The 21723-nt window shown below is 53.5% G+C and overlaps 8 protein-coding genes across 8 annotated transcripts; 4 read left to right on the forward strand and 4 right to left on the reverse strand.

Annotated features, from left to right (window-relative positions):
- Positions 1–661: 661 nt before the first annotated feature.
- On the forward strand, positions 662–2365 carry AB675_2133 (uncharacterized protein; the record flags this gene model as incomplete). Its single annotated transcript, XM_018142079.1, has 1 exon — positions 662–2365. The coding sequence occupies one exon, from the start codon at positions 662–664 to the stop codon at positions 2363–2365; it is 1704 nt and encodes a 567-aa protein (XP_018002739.1).
- A 3431-nt stretch (positions 2366–5796) lies between these two features.
- AB675_2134 (uncharacterized protein) lies at positions 5797–7674 on the forward strand (the record flags this gene model as incomplete). The annotated part of the gene is made up of 3 exons (XM_018142080.1): positions 5797–6059; positions 6106–7179; positions 7299–7674. 3 exons carry the CDS (start codon positions 5797–5799, stop codon positions 7672–7674), a joined length of 1713 nt encoding a protein of 570 aa, XP_018002964.1.
- Positions 7675–7946: 272 nt separating this feature from the next.
- On the reverse strand, positions 7947–9668 carry AB675_2135 (uncharacterized protein; the record flags this gene model as incomplete). Its single annotated transcript, XM_018142081.1, has 1 exon — positions 7947–9668. One exon carries the CDS (start codon positions 9666–9668, stop codon positions 7947–7949), a length of 1722 nt encoding a protein of 573 aa, XP_018002991.1.
- Positions 9669–9999: 331 nt separating this feature from the next.
- AB675_2136 (Tubulin-specific chaperone C) lies at positions 10000–11298 on the forward strand (the record flags this gene model as incomplete). Its single annotated transcript, XM_018142082.1, has 1 exon — positions 10000–11298. One exon carries the CDS (start codon positions 10000–10002, stop codon positions 11296–11298), a length of 1299 nt encoding a protein of 432 aa, XP_018002904.1.
- A 966-nt stretch (positions 11299–12264) lies between these two features.
- On the reverse strand, positions 12265–13168 carry AB675_2137 (uncharacterized protein; the record flags this gene model as incomplete). Its single annotated transcript, XM_018142083.1, has 2 exons — positions 12265–12306; positions 12356–13168. 2 exons carry the CDS (start codon positions 13166–13168, stop codon positions 12265–12267), a joined length of 855 nt encoding a protein of 284 aa, XP_018002899.1.
- A 1930-nt stretch (positions 13169–15098) lies between these two features.
- Positions 15099–16644, reverse strand: AB675_2138 (AMSH-like protease sst2; the record flags this gene model as incomplete). The annotated part of the gene is made up of 2 exons (XM_018142084.1): positions 15099–16448; positions 16501–16644. The coding sequence occupies 2 exons, from the start codon at positions 16642–16644 to the stop codon at positions 15099–15101; spliced, it is 1494 nt and encodes a 497-aa protein (XP_018002961.1).
- Positions 16645–17481: 837 nt separating this feature from the next.
- Positions 17482–18106, forward strand: AB675_2139 (uncharacterized protein; the record flags this gene model as incomplete). Its single annotated transcript, XM_018142085.1, has 2 exons — positions 17482–17727; positions 17837–18106. The coding sequence occupies 2 exons, from the start codon at positions 17482–17484 to the stop codon at positions 18104–18106; spliced, it is 516 nt and encodes a 171-aa protein (XP_018002698.1).
- A 691-nt stretch (positions 18107–18797) lies between these two features.
- Positions 18798–21416, reverse strand: AB675_2140 (Endoplasmic reticulum mannosyl-oligosaccharide 1,2-alpha-mannosidase; the record flags this gene model as incomplete). The annotated part of the gene is made up of 1 exon (XM_018142087.1): positions 18798–21416. The coding sequence occupies one exon, from the start codon at positions 21414–21416 to the stop codon at positions 18798–18800; it is 2619 nt and encodes an 872-aa protein (XP_018003086.1).
- Between the last annotated feature and the right edge of the window lie 307 nt (positions 21417–21723).

Here is a 21723-nt window from a genome sequence, read left to right on the forward strand (position 1 = left end):
ACGGTGTGCTCTAGTCAACACTCTTAGCAGTGGACAATCCGGCTTGCCATAATCGTGCATTGGGGGAGCATAGAGCATGCTGCAGATATTCGAGCAGGCAGAGGTGTAGGCAAGGCAGGCACGGCAGGACAGGGGTGCCGGAGACGCCGTGCCGGGCACGGCCCCGGGGGTATCCGCCCGCCGCGATATGATATGTTCCGCTTGGTATCTAAAAGAGCTGCCTCAACTCCGTTTATGGAAAGCTACAATTATCTTGACCGTCCCTGCTATTAGCCTCGTAGTGCTATCGCTGCGCGCATTCTTCAGTGCAGTAATAATGGGGACTGGTGCTGCACGTAGTCCCAACGGGCACACAATGTCAATGCCAATCAAGGTTTGAAATGAGATTGACCTTGCTAGCTTCGCTTGTGGCCGCTAAGAGATCTGGACACAGCGATTCCTGTTTTCTTTCCCACAGTGAAGCGTTCGCCTTCAAAGCACAAGTCGAGGCGTCCGTGCCTTCTACAATCAATCGAACTGGTAACGCACTGAGACTATACTGGAGACTATGCAGGCTTGCGGCTGGGTGTAGCCATGGCACACGCTTCCAGCACTCGATCAGCCCCTGAAACCCCGTTACGCGCATTCAGCTATCCAGCACTTCGAGCTTCGGTATTGCAGCATGTCCATGCTCAGCTCGATCGAGCTCTCTGAGCTTCGAAACCGTGCAATCGGTCAGAATGAGTACGTACGCTATCTGGACGAGCGGACAGCCGACGCCCGTGCAAAGGTGTCGGTCTCAGTCCGGCATGCCCTTCGCCCAGCCCAGATTGTTCGCCAACTCAGGAGACTTGGCTACGCGTGCACGCCACAACTCGGCAGGACTCTGATATGGGATGAGCCTGCACCTTTGACCCGAACGTATGCAACAAGCTGGCTCACGGGTCTGCGGGGCGTCCTGGCGGTCAAAGTGGTCACCTTCCACTACGTTATGGCATTCTGCGATTTCGGATTCCAGCCATGGGGTGTTGACGAGCGACATACTCACTTCTTTCAGCTACCCATCATTCGACTCTTGTATGCCGGCTTCTCTTCGCAGATCTTCTTTGGCATCTCAGGATTCTTGGTCGCGATGCGAGTACTGCAAGCCCAGAATAGGAGATCCTCTGTCGGGGCGCACCAACACCAGGACATCTTCGCCAGCATATCCATTGATTTGTTTCGCAAGGTCTTCAGACTGTACCTTCCTGTTTTTGCGATCACGCTTTGTACAGCGATATACGTGTGGCTCGGCTTCTACGAAAGCTATCGAGAGCCACTTCTGAACCACGAAAAATTGTTTCCCGGTGATTGGTATGAGCCGAGGCCAAAGCAGATGTCCTTATGGTCTCAGTTGAGTTATTGGGGGCATGAGATGTTCGACTTGACCAATGTTGTGACGGAAAACACGGTCTACCCGTTCCATGATCAGCACCTATGGGCGATTCTAGCTGAGATGCGAGGCACAGTGCACTTGTATGGCGTACTTACCGCTCTTTCGCAGCTCAGTCCGGAGAGCCGTTTGGTCGCCATGGGCGCCGTCAGCATATTGTATTTCTATTGGAATCATTGGGAGGTGTGGGTTTTCATCCTCGGCGCGATGGTTGTGCAGATTGACCTGCTACTTGATCGTCGAGAACCTCAACATCAGTTTCCACGAAGCAAAACAGACGATGACGATACTTCATTCGAGCCAGCGCCCTCACTGGCCCGACCCAACCGACCGACGCTGAAACAAAGGTGGTCCTCCCATCGCCTAGTAGTGACCGCTGCCACGGCGTCGAAGGATCAACGCTTCAAGCGTGTTGCACGCTATGCTCTCTTCATCGCCGCGCTCTATCTACTGTCGTATCCGGTCGCCGCAGCTTCTGCCTATGCACCCGGATATCTACTACTGAACCACTTCATACCCCGCTCCATGGTTCGCAAAGACAAATTCTATCCCAACATCGGCACCTTCTTATTGCTTTTGTGCCTTGCCCGGTCCGATCCAGCCACATCGCGCTGGAGGAAGGTCCTAAGCTCTCAGATGGCGCAGTATCTAGGGAAGATCAATTTTGCAATGTTTCTAGTCCATGGACCGATCATGCACGCTTTGGGCTACATGCTGCCGCACAAGGTGGCGTGGACCTTCGGAACCGAGCTGAGGTACATGGAGGGACTGCCTTGGGTATGTGCGGTGGGATTTGGCTGGCTGATCACTTTGGCAATGTGTCTCTGGGCGGCGGATGTTTGGCAGCGAGAGGTTGAGTGCAGATGCGTCGAATGGCAAAGGAAACTGGAGAGGTTCTGTTTCGTTGACGGTAATGGGACTGGCAACGTAGCGCAGGAGCGAGGGAGGGATTGAAGTGGCTTTGATACTTTGATTGCGTGCTATTCACGCATATCCCGCGAAGCTGCGTCGTTGCACTGATGTGATTCGCGGATCGCGAAAAGAGACGGACGGTACATATACACGACATGCTCAATCATGAAGAAGTGCTGCGCATGGGTAAGAGACAGTGTACTCTGTACATGACACGGATAAGATCGGAGCCATGAGATATTACTGGGAGTCTGGGGACAATCGACTCGGTGACTCGAGGACACCAAACAGAACAGACAAGGATCAGCAGGCTTGAGCAGGGGCAAGCATGTTGCAGAACCTCAAGCCATCGGCCACGGGCGCAGCGGCTTTCCGTCTGTTCTGACTGAAAGACTCGAGTCTGCTGCCCTCCTGTGCCACCTCAAAGCGTCTGCTTGCAAGCGGTCCTCAGACAAGCAAGGCGCGCTTTCGAACCAACTAGGTTGTCAAGATACGATCGATGAGCAGCCAACATTGCGAGCTCCTGCGACGCAGACCCGAAATTTTCGAAACTTGGTTTCCACCCTGCCAGCAGCTCGTGGCATATTATGCTATGTTTGGCATTTCAAGGGGCGCAGGTTGAGCACATCCTGCCTTGCTCAACAAACGGGGTGACGACTTCGTGTCGCGAATTCGTACCCGACCTCGCTGCTCCCGCTCTGACAGCGTATTGTTAGCTACGAGTGGGACTTCAAGTAGTACTTTTCACGCCTGCTACCAGATTGGTCGTCGCAAGGGTTCAGGCTGCTGCTTGCTAGAGTAGAGGTAAAGTAGCCATCTACCGTTGGTTGTGTGTCGTCCGCTTTCTTCGGCGGAAATGCATGAGCACATTTAGTCGCGCAAGGCGTTCACGACCTCGGATGTTCGAAGACCGCGTCAAGCCGATAACTTGGAAAGATTTTGCGTTTATGCCTCTGTAGCGCGTTGTATGAACGGTCTGAAAGTACTCACGGATAGTCGAGGATGTCAATAGACAGCCATATCATAGGGCGTGCACGGACTGCGTGGGGGTGCTATCAAGCCCATCAACCTTAGCACTGATGAGCGGGATACTCTGGACGACTACTATCCTGCTTTTGCTGAGTACCGAGGCTTTCTGTGCACCGTGTATAGTATTTGCGGGTCAACGGATCTCGTCGAGCACGAAGGTACTAATGAGGGTTTCGGGAATCCAGCGATGGGTACGTCATGCTCGGCTAACGCAATTGCGCGCTGAGGAGCCAGTGACTCGCGCAGTCAGGTGATGTTTAGGCAAGATGCATGATGGGCGGGGTGGCAGAGATCCATGAGGTGGATATTGGTCATGTGAGCGCTGGTACCAGAACTAAGTTAAAGACTGGGAACTTGCTATAATCAACTCCAACAGGAAGGAACAGGCCTGAAACAGAGGCGATCGTCACTAAACACCTTTAGATCTACAGGCAGATACTGTTGTCTCGAGTACCCATGACTGTCCCTTAGACTCTTATCACGCATGCATGTGATAGCATCTCGGCTCCGGGTCATAGGGACAGACTTCCGATCATCTATGGAGCACTGCTGAAAGATAGCTTCGTCAAGTGATTTGGTCTGATCTTTCATGGCCACTGCCGAAAGATTTCGATTGTGGCAGAGTCGGTTTCGGCCCCATGGACCCGTGATTCATCACAATTCAGCCCAGACATCAGGTCGACGAGACATCTGAAGACTTCGGGAGGGAATAAAGTACCTAGGCACATGTGTGGGGGCATGATCTAGGGATGCGATGGACCGGTGAGCGAGTATTTCACGAGTCGTCAATACGTCGCGTTTGCAGACCTAGGATGCGTGCGTGCAACATGGCGGGGAGGTTGTCGTCTGGATATTGACCGCGTCAGGTTAGTCTTCCTCCGACAATCCATTGCACCGCCGCATGCCAGATAGCACACAATAGTAACGCACGGCAGTGATGCTTAAGGGAACACGTCCCTTGCATGATGGAAGCATTTCTTGAATCTTGAGTGACGATTTGCGCACAGTAGTGGAGCTATGGACGCAGATACGCAGACAACGCCATTTTGGATCTTGATGGCAGATGAGCGGTGAAAAATCGCGAACTATAGACGTGTGATGGGCTTGCTGGCGGGTCAAAATGACGGCGAGTAATACGACTATGATGCATGACATGAAGGAGAGAAAGGAGACCGGATCGTGGTTCGCCTAGCAGACTGTGAAATCTGCCTTGTTCACAAGTATCCACATTTCGATCGCCAATATTCGGGCCTGTATTCGCCGACAAAGCGCTCCTGAGCCTGCTATTCTTAACTCAAAACATATCGCTTTTGCGTTTATTCGGCACGTCTATGCCGGAACGTTCGTCTGCAATCAGCGTTCGATGCGTTTCGTTGTCAATTGCCTGCGCACCGATTACTGGCGGCCCCCAGACCTAGCGCACATTCATTCGTATCCGGTCCACATGCCCCGGCACGAATTGCTTCAGTGAGCGATTAAATTGTCTACTAGCAACAGTCTCAAAGGTTGGCAGCAGCTAAGTCGGCCTCACTTTGAAGGTCCATACTGTTAGTGTTGTCGCTTTCGTCATTTGGCTAGGGGGAATGCGTCCAGCAAAGTGCTATGGATGGACGGCAGGAGTACTGGTCCCCAGTCACCGCTCAAGCAGCTGACCGTGAACCCTCTCCGCTCCCCTGCTCTGTCACACAGGTCCAGCCCGGAAAGGAAACCTTCTGGAAATCTACTGGGCTTCGATGCATTAGTTCCTTCTACCGAGCTTCTAGCGCGTTTCTAGGGTGGCACGGCTGACTGGGATGGGGCTTTGGTCTTCCATTGTTGCTGTCCAAAATCCACTGACTCACATGCGCGGTCCTAACATTCATTGAACTCTTTCTCGTCCGCGCAGCTTCGACTCCGCCTTGCGCAGACGATGCTTCCGTTCCCGTTCCTTGAACAATATGTTATTGCACAGATGTTTTGTTCACCCCACGCTGCCTCTAACGGTTCTTCCTGATGAGTGGCTCCTTTGCTTCTAGTGCGAATCAGCTCTGCAGGTGAGTTTCTGGTATCCGTCATGAGCAGGCACCCTGCCTTCGCAAAGCCACTACCGAAATCGCACGGCACTGCATTTCGAAGCAACACGTAGCTGCTTGTGGCAGACGATCACGTTGGTGCGCTCCTTCCCTGGGCGCCTTCTACCTCCACTCGTGCCTTCCTTGATGGCCGGGCGTCACTTGGCTGGGTAGGCACTTTCCTACGTGACTCCCAATCGGTTTATAACTCAGTACCTCCGACTCACCGTCCTGAATGCATCCTAGCACTTCATATGGCACAAATTGTTACAATTATGTCCTGATGAGATATTGTCGGCTTTCTGAGACCACTTATATTATTGTCGCTCAGTCACCCAGAGCTGTCACCATCGCAGTTGCTACCAGATCTTGACGCACAATACTACCAGCATAATGGCTTTTTTCCACAACGGCGCCGGGATGGACTCAGACTACGCACCCTCTCCATTCTCGGCCATGTCCAGTCCGTACGACACCACTGCCATCATCGACACTGATTTGGATCCGGTGTCTTCCTTCCCACCGCCGCTCGACCCACCCTCCAGAGAGGACTGGGATCGGTTCCAGCAGATCATTCTCGAACACTACATCGGCGCCAATATGCCCGTAAAAAAGCTTGTCGACCATATGGAGCGGCATTATTCCTTCAAGGCCACGTAAGTTGCTCGAACTTTGCTCGAAGCGCAAAGCTAATGTGCTCAGACCGAGGATGTACAAACAGCGCTTCTATGACTGGGGAGTCTTCAAGTATGAGAGGGCTCGCATCAAGCGCGTCGAGAAGAACAGAAGCCTGACATCGGCGCCGGCACCTCCAATGTTCGATTCTCCGCCTCTGGTTGGAAGTGCATCCATGAGCCGGACGTCATCCAACACATCGAACCGCACGTCTTTCAGCAATCATCTCATGGACGACATCGAACCTTACGACCTCGCTGGCAATGGGTGGGGCTGTCTCCAATACTCCTGTCCAGAGCCAGCCGCATGTGCTCACCGGCACTGCATAAAGACCCACCTCTCAGGTCTACAGCAGCAGCAACAGCAGCAACAACAATTTCAAGTCCAGGTCGCGCCTACCAGTCATCCTTTATCAGGCTCTTCGCCTTATAACTACATGCCGATCCCAAGGCACGGGTCTGTCGAGAAAGTGATTCACTGTGTGAACCAATTCTCTGACACATGGATGTACGGCGAGCTGAATGTTAACGACGCTCAGCAACAAATGCTGTACAACGATGCAGAAGCAGCCAACATCATCGCCGACTATCCGGGTCACTGCTCTCACAAGGCCAGTCCCAAACAATGTGAGCGCTGTACATGGGCCGAGTTCGACTTCGGTCTCGCCATGCTTGAAGATGGCCATACTGACGTTGCGGTATCTAGCTTCGAATTGGGATGCCGCCTGGCCTATCTCCTCCTCTCTGCCCCCTCAAAACTCTGGATCAGGAACCTTGTCATGGCATTTGGCAGCTCCCGCTGGGAACGACATGAAGGATTCCGGCATGGGATACTTGAGTACCTCGCTATGATGGCCGTGTACAAGCTTGGGCATACGCACCCTATAACGGTTATCTTACAGTGTGTTAAAGAGGGCGACACACTATTTGCTGCTGCGGAGCCCGCTCTTCGCGCCATGATTGCTGCATTTGAGAGGACAACTGGTGTCGCAGATCCGGATATCCTCCTCATCAAACGGTCGCTTTCGGTTATTTTGCGACGCCAACAGAAATTTCATGACAGTGAGTTGCTGCTCCTCGGTGCGATCGCAGACAGCGAAGGGTACAATGGCTATGCCCACAAAGAGACACGTCGCTGCCTTCGGCGTCTTGGGCACCTATACATGCAGCAGAAACGCTGGGCAGAAGCGGAGTGCACCTTCATTAGGATCCTCAACACAGCGCCCGGAAGACCAGAGTCATTGCCAGTCATGACGGCGACATCAGGGCAACCCAGATCGACACCGAATCCTCCTGGATCCCGGACGAGATCAGTGTCTACACATATCAGCACCTTGCTCGCATGGCATCCGAAATGAGCAGGCTTGACCAGTGCAGGTACTGGTTCAAACAAGAGCTCTGTGCAGCAATCAAGCGTTGGGGCCCGGCAGGTGAATACACCGCGGAGTGCTTATCGCTGGCCTACAACGAGAAGGGTGACCTGCGGCAAATGGTCGAACAATATCCAGAGGTGCTCCAGAAAGCACAGTGGGCGAAGTCACAGGGGCGCATGGTTGTCAGCAAGGCCAGGTGGTGCGCCGTCAGGAACCTGATATGAAACTACGAGTCGATGGCTCTGCTATGAATGATGCCCATGAATGGTTGATAGTGTTGATGATCATGACGTTCCAGTACAGAGAAGCACGACTCCGCATTTAGAGAGCCGCTTCCAGTGCACCTTTTGTATCATATAACGGGTTTGTACAATATCCAACAGCTTTCCAACGATGCTCCTATCCATTTGGTGTCTTACTTCCATCCTCATCGAAGGCCAAGGCCGATAGAACAACAAGAACCCACGTGACCGTCTGCCTCTCGCGCTGTTTCAGCCTAGATCTGATCATGTTCTTCGAGGCTTCTCTTCGCATTCTTCATGCCGAACGTCAGAGTGTCTATGCTCAGTCGGAAAGGCCACTCAGCATATGCTAGTGCCAAGTCCTGCCAAAGCCTCGAGCTCAGCGTTCTGGGCCTCAGGTCATGCAGATTATACCAGCCACCCATCCGCACATTGCGCAGATTCGGCACCGTTGCGATGAAATCATCCATCCCACTGCTGTTGAGCAGGCTCTCTATCAACTCGTGCATTGATGTAGCAGGCCGACTGCAGAAGTGCGACAGGACATGACTCAGGTAAGCATGTTTGGTTTCGGTATCGAAGACCTGGCGAAATTCGGGCCGGGGCTGAATGTCCAGCAAAGCCAGCGTTGTTGGCGTTGCGTGCGCAAACTCACGGGGATGCGTAATCAGAGGATTGTAGGTGCGGCTGCACCAGTGACTGGCTTTGTTGTCGTACAGACGGTAGCTATCGATGTGCTTCCGGACACCGGCCGCGTCCACTTTGCGCATTTTGTTGGTCTGAGCAACAACTTCGGCAGCACGGTCCTTGAGGGGTGCAACGCGTGGGTCCTCGTCGTTTGGTGTGGAACGCCACTCTGCCTCGATGGCGCGCTGCTCATTGATCAAATCGAGCTGACGCTGATAGACGGCGTGTTTGGTCCGAGTCACGCTATAGTGATGGGACCATTCTTTGATCACTGGATCCTTCGAACGGACAAGCCAAGTCCTACGAGATGACTTTGCAAGCTCTAAGTCCTTGTGCAGTGTCGGATCGATCTCCAAGACTTGTCGATCAAGCTCGATCAGCCGATCAAGCCAGGGAAAGCGAGCGATGTGGTCGGTATTTGCGAGAGTCGCTACATTGGGTTGAAGTTCCACGGCCGCTGGTAAGGGAGGCAGATCGATTCGTGCTGCCGAGAAATCCGTCTCAGCATGCGGCTTGCCACGATCGACCAGGTCTTCCATCTCCAGTTGATGAGGCCTGCGGTGTCTCTGCGCATGATCGCCGAGAAGAACTGAGCCTCCTGCTACTTCCGTCACATTCGCAATCATTTGAACCTGCACGCTCTGACGATTGACGGGTTCGGCAGAGCGAGGCACGATGCTGTACTTAGCTTCATCAGGGACCCATGCTAGTATGCGAATAAGGCCCCGGTAGAAGACGTCGTCCCGCATGCCATCGACGAGAGAAGCCCACAGATTATTCCAAAAGTATTGATCTTGACGTCCGCGAATCGATTTCAGATTGTGCTGACTTGGTCCAGCCAAATTTATGGTGACAAGGATGTCATTGTTGACTGTAGTCGTACGCTCGAGTTCGTCCTGCGCGGAAGCCTTGCCAAAGAAGCGGTCGCTGTGTAGGATCTCGCCCAGTCCCATGTCACTCGTCAACATGGATTTCTCGTGTCTGCGAATGACCGGCTCAATGTATGGCTTATAGAAGTGCTTCGAGGGATTGGACAGTATGTGTTGACGAGGCTTGACGAGCTTGTGGAGATACTCGGACCACAGGCCCAAGCCTGGGTTGACATCTATCAAGATACATCCTTTGTGTCTCTCAAGAGACGGCCGAAGGCGCGTCAACACGTCGCTGCAAAGTCGAGGGTCGATGATCTGGGTGCGTTTGGCCAGGCCGTATTTGCTGGCCTCAGAAATGTATGAGCCCAGCTGTTTGGCGACTTTCGCCGCTTCCGCCGCAGTGGGAGCGATGCTCATGCAGCTCCCCAGAGTGCAATAGTGTGCAGAGATTGGTAGAGTGAGGAAGGCGCTACTTGCTGGAATACCTCAGGATGGCCCGCGAGGCTGCGCCGGAGCCTTCTTTCTCAATGACGTCGTCCCACCCCCCAACTTGAGTGCAGGTGCCATTGCACCCCACTGCAACCTGGGGTAGGGTGCCTCGACGAGCACGCGACATAGACATACGTGCAAGGACCTGTTTGGTTTGCATGGCAACACGAGAATTGCGGTAGTACAGTCGTGCGCGGCGGATTTAACGTGGCTTCTCGTTGACGTCCCTTCACTCTGTGTGTCTGCGAGCGTTGCCGCTATGACTAGTCCCGAGGACGCCGATCCTCCGGTGGGCGAGACTTCGCTTCAGCAGAAATTCTTCCGATACTTCCAGCATGAGATCACTGAGCTCCAGAACCAGATCGACCGGCTTTCAGAGCGTCCCGCCATAGCTGGCGAGCGCGCCGATGCAGCAGATCACTGTCTGGCTGGCATTAGCCGGCTGTCTAGTGAGGTGAAGGACGCTTCAACCTATCTGCCACCATACGACCAAAGGACTTACGCTGAGGCCGTCAAAGCACTACAGGACAAACTCCAGGACACCCGCGCCACTCTTGCTCCGAAGCAGAAGTTCAGTTTCAAGTCAGCAAGGAAGTCGCCTTCCGCCGTCTCATTGTCTGATGCCGCTGAACTAGCCGCGCAGAAGCGGCGGAACATCCCTGGATACCTCTCGCCCAATGACAACACTCCCAGCTCATCACTTTCAGTCACTCCAGGCTATCTGCAGACACCACCTCACGAGCGGTCAACAGGCAATCGCCCAGTTCCTGACTCGGCACCTCCACCTTCTTCATCCCTGACCCAGTCCACAACCACAGCAGAGCTTTCCAATAATGACAAGGAGAACAACGATCCAGCGTCAGATTCCTCATCGACTTCACGACCGATCTTGCACCAGACCTCAACGTCCATGAGCATAAATTCATCAAGCAAAGCCCACATCATTCTCCCCTCCACATCCTCACGGTCCGCCAACACGCCCTGCACCATCTCACGCCTTACCTCTTGCGTACTCGACCTCTCCTCCGCCGCATCCTCCACATCTGGCGTCAGCAGCACCAAGTCGCCTTCCTCATTTGCAACGCTCACCATCACCCACGTCACCAACTCGCTCCTCTCTTGCGGCACAGTCACCGGACCAGCACATGTCACCGCCCTGAAGAACAGCGTGCTAGTCATCACCTGCCGACAACTCAGAATGCACGAATGCCATGATGTGGTCGTCTACCTCCACTGCACCTCGAGACCCATCATTGAGGACTGTTCAGGCGTGAAATTCACAACCCTCCCGCAAACACACCTGGACCTGCTCAAGTTGGCACGATCGGAAGAGAACTCTTCAGCTGCGGAGTCGAGTTCAATATATGACTCAAAGAACATGTACGATCAAGTCGACGACTTCAAATGGCTCAAATCAGAACCGAGTCCAAACTGGGCCGTCTTGCCGCCCACCGAACGGGTACCGGAGGAGGTCTGGCGGGAAGTCGTGCCTGGTGGACCAGGTTGGGGCGTTGATGATATCCTCAAGAGTGTCGGGATTGGTGCAACTGGTCGGTAGTCACGACCAGGTCTTGCTCACAGGGATGGCGTAAGTCACAGCGGATTGCAGCTTCATGCAGAACAGAGCATGACTCCCAAAATTGTTCTAGGCCGCAGCCGGCAGAGAGGAAAACTTTCATGTATGATCTTGAGATTTCAATGCTTCTCAGATACAATACCTTGGGAAAGGGGTAGGCCCTTATCCACGAGAGAGCATCTGTTCCTCGTTGACCGCTCCCTAGGCAGGCCTTGTCTGAACATTCATACCGCACATTGACGTAGAATATCTACTAGAGACATGTGTGATTGACTTGGGGGCCGCGCATAATGTCAAACACAATTGCCAATCGTGAAAGAACGCGTCAAAGGTGATGTTATGTCGATGGGAAGGTGTAGATCAGATCAGGCGAAGTTGAGCCAGAGGCCAGGACAAGGATATCAACGATAATTGCACGACCCGTGATGTTCGGTTGATGGTGATACATTTCATTCACAGCTGTCTGCTCCCATATCTCTATCTCAGGTGTCCAAATCTTCTCCTCTCATATCCTAGATATCTCGATCTGTCTTTTGAGACATGTTCGAAATCCTTGGATGGCCATCGTCGTTCAGACCTCTGGCTCCTCCTCCTCTCCATAGACTGGGCATGTCAACTTGTGACACGTGTGCTCAGAGTATCCAGTCCCAACTCCACTGCTATGCTTTCTTCAAAGGGAATGTAGGTGGACAACAGCATTGGCTTGTTGTCCAATGACCAGTTGGGTCCTTCATCGCTGATCGTTGACGTGATATGAGATCTATTAGGTGACAGTACAGGAAAATCGAGCGTCAAGGCGCCTGCAGGGGCCTTTCGCAATAGCCGTAGTCATGTGGGAACATGATCGACGAGATTGCGGCGTGCAGTGCTGGACGGATCGGCGTGAACATCATCATGGGTGCGACTGATAGTCGAGTTGATATCTTGGTCTCGATGGACCCATGAAGTTTACACGTGTGACGCTCTGCTTTCTCGGTCTGGGTTCCGTACCTGCGTCGAAGTCAGCTGATGTTCTGTGATGGTGGTATGTTGTACTAACCTGTAATATTCTCCTTGAGAAATCCCTCTCATCAGCAATGCTGCCTAGACTGTCTCGACGCGCCGAATAGATCGAAGGGTCAAGCCGCGAGTCGTTGGCTGAGCTTGCCTCGGACTTGGGACCCTTGGTGAAGCCGTTAATGGCAGCGTTGCGAGCATGCTCTTCCTCGAGCTTCTGATTCCTTCTCCGTCTGTAGAAGAAAACAGCGACGCCAGCGATAGCCGCAACAGCAATGACACCAACAACTACACCGACTGCGATGCCAACTTTTGAGGAACCGCCACCACCACTTGAGCTTGGGCTCGCGCTAGCAGTTGCGGTGACGACTGCGGGACGCGCGGTGTCGACGGCCGAGGTGGTAGCGGAGGGTTTTGCACTCGTCGTTGAATTGTCCTTCTCGATTGTTGGTGCTCCAAGACCTGTCAAGTAGTATTGGTAGGTGCCCAAGCCACCGCAGGTCTGGAGCTTGTAACCTCCACAGCCAATATTGCACTGATCAGAATCGACTTTGTCGCTAGCTGGTGGTATGCTATCGCCGCAATAACACGACATGCCACCAGAAGTGATCATAACCTTCGCACCTTTAGCTGTGCAAACACTTTGACAGTGACCCGAGCTCTGAAAAGTATTGTTGTCTTCTTCGTCAGAATTCGAACCCAACGTGTTGTAGCAGTCGAGCGTTTCGATCGGGCCGGCAGGTGCAGCTCCTGTTGCGACAGCTGTTGCTGCTGACGAGTCATCTTGTGCAAGCACCAGTGACGTCAAAGCAGAGAAGGCGTATGCCACTATTGTGGCTCGTAGTATCCTCGTCATGTTGGATGTGTCTGTGTGGTGTCGAAGGGACGATTGGTAGGACCTTGAGAACGCAGGGAGTAGTCTACAGCACTCGAGAATGTGCTGTCCAGGTGCCGCGCTCCCAGCAGACGTTATAGTAGATAGCTTATTGGAAGAGAATGTTGTTGAGATTGTATATCGTGTTGACGTCGACGGAGATCGTTGTTGTCGAAGTATACGTCCCGATCTTCTAGATTCTGGAAATGGAACAGTGCCTGCACTGCTCGGGGTTCGGAAGGAGGCAGTCTGAGGGACTGTTTGCGTAGAGCAGAAGACGAAACGAGCGTCGTCGAGGTTGTGTTGGCGGTCTGGATCTGTGGAATGTGAAGTGTTTCAGGGCTTCTCCTGTGAGCCAAACTCGCGACAAATGAGTGTATAGAATGTATAGTCGTCAAAAGACAGTCTACAGGTCAGTTCGGTGGTGCAAGTATCGGTGGCGAGTTGAGGTGTCGAGACAAAGGAGCACAGAGGACAATAACGACGTGAAAGGAATGACTTGACGGTGCGAAGAAAGGAAGCAGGAGTGTACTCCAGGGGGAAAGAGGATGATGTGGGTGGAGCGTGCACCCACAGCGGCACAGCAGCAGAGCAGGAAGCAGACGCCAGACGCGGCGCCGATAGCGAGACCAAGCCCAGCAAGGGCCAGCGACAAGTCATCCTCGCCCAGGCTGGCGCGGATCGAGGACGAGGAGGAGCTCGTCAGGGCCAGACGCAATTTCCCAAACACTCTGTGATCCACATTACTGTGCCTGACTAGACTTCTTCAGCGTTAGCGGCACGCGCTTTCTCCCTCTCCGTCCGAGACAAAATCGCTGCTGATGCCTGCACATAAATCCACCCACATAAAAATCCCAGAAGTCTAGGACTCTCTGGTCCTTGCTTGCACGGGAGATGATGAACCATAAGTCAACGATATCTGTATAGAGATTAAAAGTCGGGGCTGTGCAGTTCTCGATGATATAGGAACAATCTCGTCTTGTTCTCACTGCCACAGCGCACAGTCGAGATGAGAATCTGTCCGACTCCCGGCACTATGGTCGTCGCGTGAATTTTCTGTACGACTTTCGACTTGTACCGCTCAATCGTGGCATCTGGACGAGCCCGCCTCGACATTGACATTGGCATGAAAGGTGTGACAACATCTGCAAACTACGTAGGATCAGCATTTTGTACCTGCATTAGCCGTGCATTGGCCAGTAAAGTCAAAGTGCAGCACTCGTTCGTTCTCTGTGCAGTTCTTGCAAAGTCGCGGGTTCTTGTTGGTATCGCTAGTGTGTGAATGGGTAGGATCGTTCCCCAGTGACCTGTTAAAACTCGCGGCTTCTGTCGCTGAGAAGCGGCGTCTCGTCTGAAACGACTTGAACACTTGGCAATCTTTCGCCCCGAATCGCCTGAACTTCGCCCTTATTCGGGAATCGGTTTGGCCTATCGATACACCAAAATCCATACGCGAAACGTGGCTGCTTGCAGTGGCTCCGCTTGCGCGTTCCCTTGCAACTCGCGAGTCGCGACTCATGAGGGGTGAGCAATATTGTTGGCGAGAAGTCGGGAGTCCTCCACGAGCCAGTGCCAGGCCATAGTGCTCCTAAGGTACTGCAATGCTGCTGCTTGTTGTCGCACAATAGTCTGCCACTTCACAGATAAGTTACTGTTCCAGAGGGCACCCCAAACAGCTTGCGTCGGCAGTTCCGGTGTGAAAGTTCACAGTTTTATATGGCGTTCATACCACGAGTCCACGACGTTTCGCTATCGACGCCACATAGTTCTAAATTTATGTTTGTCTCATTCCTGCGAATGAATCTGCCTACGTCGTAGGGCAGGCCATGATGACCGGAAACCCGATCCGCTACCATCTTATGCATCTCATAAACATCGCAAGTCCAGGCGATCGTGTCACACAAGCGCGTCACTACCGCAGGTCGGCCACATCAAATGGCATGTCTTGGACTTCGACAACGTGACCGGGTCGAAGAGCATCGGTGTAGATGTTATCCACCTCATGAGGGTGAAAGATCCCGGGCTTGTCACACGCGAGGATGACTTTCTTCCCAGGTGGATCAGTGAGTCTGAAGATTCCATAGTCGCCGCCGTGGGATGTATCTCCTTTGCTTGGGGCGCACACAATGGCTATGCTTTCAGCCAACATCATCTGATAGCCAGAGTGCGTGTGCAGGTCCCGACTGCTCATGAAGCATGTCTGACTCGGATGCGTGTGGATCCAGCCTAGAATCATCAGTCCAGCCTCGTCCACGTTATCGAACAGTTGAGATTCGTTCGTCATTTCGCACATATCTGAGGTAGCTGTCTGTGATGGTATCACGAGTTTACTGACGAAGTAGGCATTCTTCATCAGCGTTCCCGCTAGGAAGCCACAGGTCTCCAGGTTAGCCAACGTGTTCTTGTGGGCTATGCGCAGAAACGTGGTCCGAAGTGTTGAAGGCAGGAATATTGTTCGCAGTGCTGTTCCATTTTCGAGGGTCGCTGCTGACGCGAACATGCGATCCTCTCCTGGCGTGCTTGTTCTGGAGGGCGGATCTATCGGGCTGTCGAGCACCTTGTCGGGTCTTGGCGGTCGAGGCGCTGCAGCCGAGGTCGATATTGCGGCCAGCGCGGGTTTGGGAGGAAGTGCAGGTGGCAAGACGCCTGGCTGTCGGTGATCAAAGGCCTGTGGCTGCTGGTGATATGTGTAGGTTTGTCGTCCCCTCTTCGAAGGCACGGAAGGGTATTGATAGCTGGAGTCCTGTCTCGGAAGTTGCGGAGCAGGAACAGCACCAGGTCCCTGACTTGAGCTGTCGACCCGGGATCTGATGTCCTGCAGTCGACGCTGAAGGTCATCGCCATCGGACCGTGGTGCGATGACGGTGGCTGCGCGGCGAGAATGCTCTCGCTGTGCTAGTTTGGCCGCGAGTTCCTTGTGCTCGTGTGCATTGACCTGCCGTGTCCGTGGTCGCTCGAAGTGGTCTGTCTCGTGATTCCGCGCAGCATCTTGTGACGTGCGCCTCTGCTGTGCTCGCGCCCTGAGTTCTCTTTCTTGAAGGAATGTCTGGTATCGAGTGTACCTTTCATTGATCTTTGGCTTCAGATGCTCGAGCAGCTCCAATTCTTGTGACACAGCTCCGTTCGCCTGCTTCCACGCATCTCGCGTCGCAGCATCTTTGACATGGGGGTGCGACTGTAGATTGGCCAGTACGAGGTGGGCATGCCTAAAGAGGAGGAAGTAAGTCATCTCATCGTCGCCATCACGTTGATAGATTTCGGCCTGTGGCGGGGATCAGTACAGTCGCCGTAATGCTCTGGCATACAATTCATACCTCTCGCACCAAGGTCGCTGCCGTCTGAAGCCAACGCCGCAGACTTATCGAAGCATCGTAGTCGTAATCTTGCGCCGTCTTTGTGATCTGTTCAATGTTCCTGGGCGGCTGTGGTTGACCGGAGCCAACCCGAAGCCCCGACATGCTGTCGCCGTACCTATCTCATGAAGCTGATCGTGCGCAGGCCTCAAGATTGAGTATCGATCGCCTCCCGCCAGATTACCTGACAGTGGGAAAGATTCAATGTCCCGCACCTATCGCAGCAATTGGGCAAGTGCAGACGGCTCTTGATGCTTTGAATTCCTTCCACAACCGGAGGTGGCAGTCGATGCTCGAGCCCCAGTGCTGACCTGGTTCATCATCATTCAATGGTGAGCACCGTTCCATCAAGACAACCGGCGCAACTCTGCCTCGCGTTCACATTGCTCTCAACCAGATCTGGCTGCGGCGGGAATTAGGCGTCATCCGAAAATCTTTGCCAAGCCCGATGACTTCATTTGTCTGCCGCACTGCAGGTACGACCCGCCGCTCAACCTATTAATGAGGCAAATCACTCCGAGGCGCGTTTCTGAACCCGAGACAAGATCACGGTGCATTTTCACAAGCAGACATCCTCTACCGCGAGCATCATGCTAATGTGTTGCTTGCTGCATGGCAGCGCTCGGATGACTAGCTTGTATGGACCGCTCCAGCTAAGCTAACTTACCCGAGGCTACCAATGGTAGACACACCTCGTATGTAGGTAGGCACGGGTCGCCGCAACTTCGCAACGAAGAAAGCTGGCTCGGCGATCCGATGGGTAAGCACGGACGAATTATTAGCTTCCAGCCAAGCCAGCTCAACGTCGTCTAGGCTATGAGCAATGCAACGAGTATATAAGTCGGTACATGATTCAACTCACAGGCTTTGCCTGTCGCACAAAATCCTCCGCCTCACCGTTTCCGCCAGCGCCAGTCCAGGTCAATAAACAATCCCGACGCAATGTCACAAACCATCGACCACAACAAGCGTAATTACATCGAAGACGACATTAAGACTATCTTGAACGTACGGATCTTCATTGAGCCTGACCGAGTTGACGAATGGATTGAGAAATCCAAGGAGCTTTTTCAGAAGGTGATGGCCGAACCTGCCTGTCGATATTTCGTCACAGGCCAAGTCGACGACAAGCCCGGTGAGCTGTGGTGGACAGAAGGCTGGTCTGAGTCCAAGGAGTGGTTGATGCAGGTGAGTAGTGTGGCCAGCGTCTACCGTTACATCGCAGCAGGTGCTCGATCTTCCCGTGCATCCACATACAACCCATCCTAGATGTGCTGACGATGGCGACAACAAACAGAATCAAATCACGAAAGACTACTATGCACCGTACTATGAGGCGACAGAGGCCATGTTCATCAAGCCCCGTAAGCCTCTCCCATATTCACCACACCCCCACGACAGAGAGACGAAGAGCTCCTCCGAGCAAGCTGAGGATATCACCCACACTTCTACGAACAATTTCGCTGACTTATCCTGTCCTCTGCTGTCAAAAGGCGAATTCGAACTCGTGTCAACGCTCAAGCCCAAGTTTAGCATGTTCAAGATGCCGCAGACAACATCGCAGTAGACGGTTTCAATCTCATAGTCCACATCGGAAGCTTGGACGGACTAGAGAGAGGCATGGATTGTGGAGGAAGTGGCATCTATGTCGAGCTCCGGAAGCGACGGACAGAGTCATCCGCGCAACGTATGGGCGTTGACCTAGCTCAACGGTACACTCGGCCGGCAGAAGGGTGGTGTGACACTGTACATCCAACGGATAGAAGGACAGCCGTGCGGTTGGGACCCAGCCTGTTCCGCGAAGTCCATAGCCTGCCAGCCGATACCTTTCGATCTGCACCGCCACCCACGTTTTGTTGGGAGCCTCTGCGAATGCCTTGCTCTTACCATCGCAAACCCATCTAGATCTGGCAAAATCGCATTGACGGTCTCTTCTCGCCCGTACTCCTTCTTCCACCGCCTCATCCTGACCTCGACGCATCGACTTTAGGCCCGCCACTTGAGCCACCCCAGCTTCCGCTCCCCCAAAGCACTACGCCTGATCAGTGATCAGCGATGACAAATGACCTCACTCCGCTCTTGCGCAACGTGTCCAGTAAAATACAGATCCACAATCAGCAAAGGAAGTGCCCGAGCCGGCGCCCGCCCGGCTGCCCGCACTCGCCTACTGGGTAGGATCTGAAGGAGGGCCCTAGTAACATAACGCCTAAATTTGGATATCCTGTACTTGTGTATGGTACACCGTCCCTGGACGTCTATCACATTCCCCTTGCCATAGTCTTTCCCCTTTCCCTTCTGAAAGGATGCGCTTCCGTATTCAAGACCCATTCATCCAGACTCACCAGCGACTCCTCACTGAACAGCAAATACGCATACTTGAGCGTCTCCGCCAACCAGAAGCTTTCCATCTTATCAGCCTGCTCCCCCAAAGCGCTCGTGACATCCTTAAGCTGCGCGTGCCCGCTAGCTGTTTCCGTTGCCGAGACAATACTTTGAAACATCTTCCAGCCCTTCTCGCGCCAAGTGCTGTCGCCTGTAATCCGATACATAATGAAGACAGATTCCAGCGCTTCGGGCCGGAGCTTGTATGCTCGATCTTGCAATTCGGTGTACGGCAGAGTGAGGCGCTCTTCGGCGATGCGAGCCGCAACGAACTTCTGATGCGACAGGGCAACTCTTGGGACGACAGGCGCCGGTGATGTGTTGTCGTCAGAGCTCGCGAAGGAGCCATCAGCCGACAGGCCGACCGTGGCGCTCGTCGGCGCCGGCTCGTCGTGCTCCTCATTCTCCCTGGCGATCGTGCTTCGATCTGGCGCTTTCCATGCCGGAGCCTCTGCCCGCTTGCGCTTGTCCGAAGGGTTGAACTTACGCTCAGCCTCCTCTTCCTCAGCCAGAGCATCGGCATCGACATTAGCGGATTCGGCGAGTGCTTTCTGATGTGCATTAAAACGTGCAACAGCATCGAAACGCTCCTGCAAATTCGGATCTAGGGACGTATGCCACTTTGATTCATCCGGTGAACAATGCTTCTCGTCTTCACAAGGGGTGAGGGCAAACAGTTCAGGCATCACTCCTGCCGGCATGGACTCGTACGACCACACGCAGCCATCTGTCAGCTTGGTAGCCAGGTCCATATCGGCCGGTATATCAAAGATCTTCGAACCCAGCGCGAACATCCCACCAGCATAGCACGCAAGATGACTGCCTTCGTAGATCTTCCAGTCTTTCGTAATTCTCCCGGATTTATCTGCCGTGAGTTCATGCTTCGCAAGAAAGCGAACATCGCGTTTCGAGTCTTGGAGCATAGGACGGAACACGAAATCCTTGCGAATTGCGTCTGCTGCCTTCAGATACATTGATCGATATTGCCTATTGCGGCCTTCGAGGAGAGCATGCATCTTTGGAAAGTATTCGTAAGTTGAGTCGGCCATGGCGCCGATGCTGTACATGTGTGTCTCTTCGCGGGGTTCGTGCGCTAAACCTTGGGACTCGCAATCGGCTGCAAAGACATCATCATCTAACAGCTCAGCACTGACGAAATCAGACGCCTCGAACGCCTCATCGTTGGGATTGGGGACCAACGGCGCCGCTTCATTGTCCGAAGCATCATCCACTTGACGTTTTCCAAGGGTACCAGAATTGCCTTTGGCAGATTCACCGTCTGATTTCGAAGCGTCCTTTGGGCGGAGAGATGACTTCTTGCAACCCGATGAGTCGACCCTGATTGGCCAGAGTCCTTGCCAGGAGGTCTTATCCTGCCATTTCTCCAGTTCATCCGTTATGCGTGCGATGGCATCGTAGTATTTGTGTTCTTTGGTAATCTGAGCCAACCGAGTGAACTCCATTGCAAGACTACCGAGCTCAGCCAGAACTGTATGCGTATCCGAACGGTGCGGCTGAGACGCATATGAAGGTGCCCACTTGTAGTAGGGGTCTGGCATCCTGTTAGGAGTATCAAATGCTCCCATCATGACTTCAGCAAGTTCGACGGCCTTATCAAGCAAGATCGTGTACTTGCCGTTACTGAGGTCGTAAGCAGCAAGCAGCCCGCCAAGGTAGCGAATGGTTGTCTCAAACATGGGGATATCCTTGCGAGGTGATGTTTTGAAATTGATCTGGGTCACGTTGCCAACAGCCCATTCGAACTCATCATGCAGACCCATTATCCATAGAGTGTCAAGAGTATCGACCAGTGTAGCGCCCCAGCCATTGAAACCATCGGCCGAGCCATTCGTTAAAGGCCGGAGCTCGTCGTGTCCCATAGCATACGCGCTATATCCTTTCCAAGCATGTTTGAAGGCTTCTTTGACTGCTTTCCGTCTAGCAGTTGTGCCCTTCTTCCGTTCGGCAGACTCTTCCTGGAAGTCATATTGAATGCGTGGAATCTGCTGGCCATCACCTACGGGCAATTCAGTGACTTTTTGCACAGGAAAGTGCTCTGGCTGCTCGACCCATACAGCGCTGGGCTTGCCTGCCGGACGAGCTGGGACGCTCAGTCGACCCTGAGCTTGCCGTGAGAGCTCAAAGTTGTCCGAAGATTGTTCCTGTAACAGCTCTTCTCCTGTCACAGTCTGTGCAGCTGGTGTTGCTGTGCGTGCGTACGTCGGATTGGCTTTGCTCTTTGGCGCTTCAGGAACATGCTCAGCGTGCTTATCGTTGTTGGGAGCGTCAGGCTCAGGCGGGCTTTGGGGATGCTCTGCTGGCGGACCAGGACTCGGTGGTTCGTATCGTTGATTCTCGTTCTTGTTCCTGGGAGTCGAAAAGCCGAGCGTCTCTATGCTAGGCACGCCCCAATCATTCAGATAGAATTCATATGCGCATACGAAGACCACGACTGCAACGATCAGGAACGCCCGAAACCGACGAAGCCGGAACATGACTCCGGAAAGGTGGCTATCGATTTTTACGCAGGTGCAAGCTTTCGCCTCCTGTCCTCGCCAGCTCGCCTCGCACTCGTGTGGTTGATCGTCTGTTCCCACTCCAAGATGTCATGGGTGCTCCTAGACGAAGGTCTTTCGTTGTACAATGATGGACCCCCACCCCCACAGTGTAAACGGCCTGACAACGACTGCCCTTATGCCACAATAATGGAGTCGAGACAAGGTTAGAACCGTCTCCAGTCGATGGTAGGGACTCGTCGTGGGCTGCGTTGCGCGAAGTGGCGATGAACTAGGCAGATGGCCT

Source organism: Cyphellophora attinorum, assembly GCF_001299255.1.
Source record: "Cyphellophora attinorum strain CBS 131958 chromosome Unknown Contig6, whole genome shotgun sequence".
Taxonomy (NCBI): Eukaryota; Fungi; Ascomycota; class Eurotiomycetes; order Chaetothyriales; family Cyphellophoraceae; genus Cyphellophora; species Cyphellophora attinorum.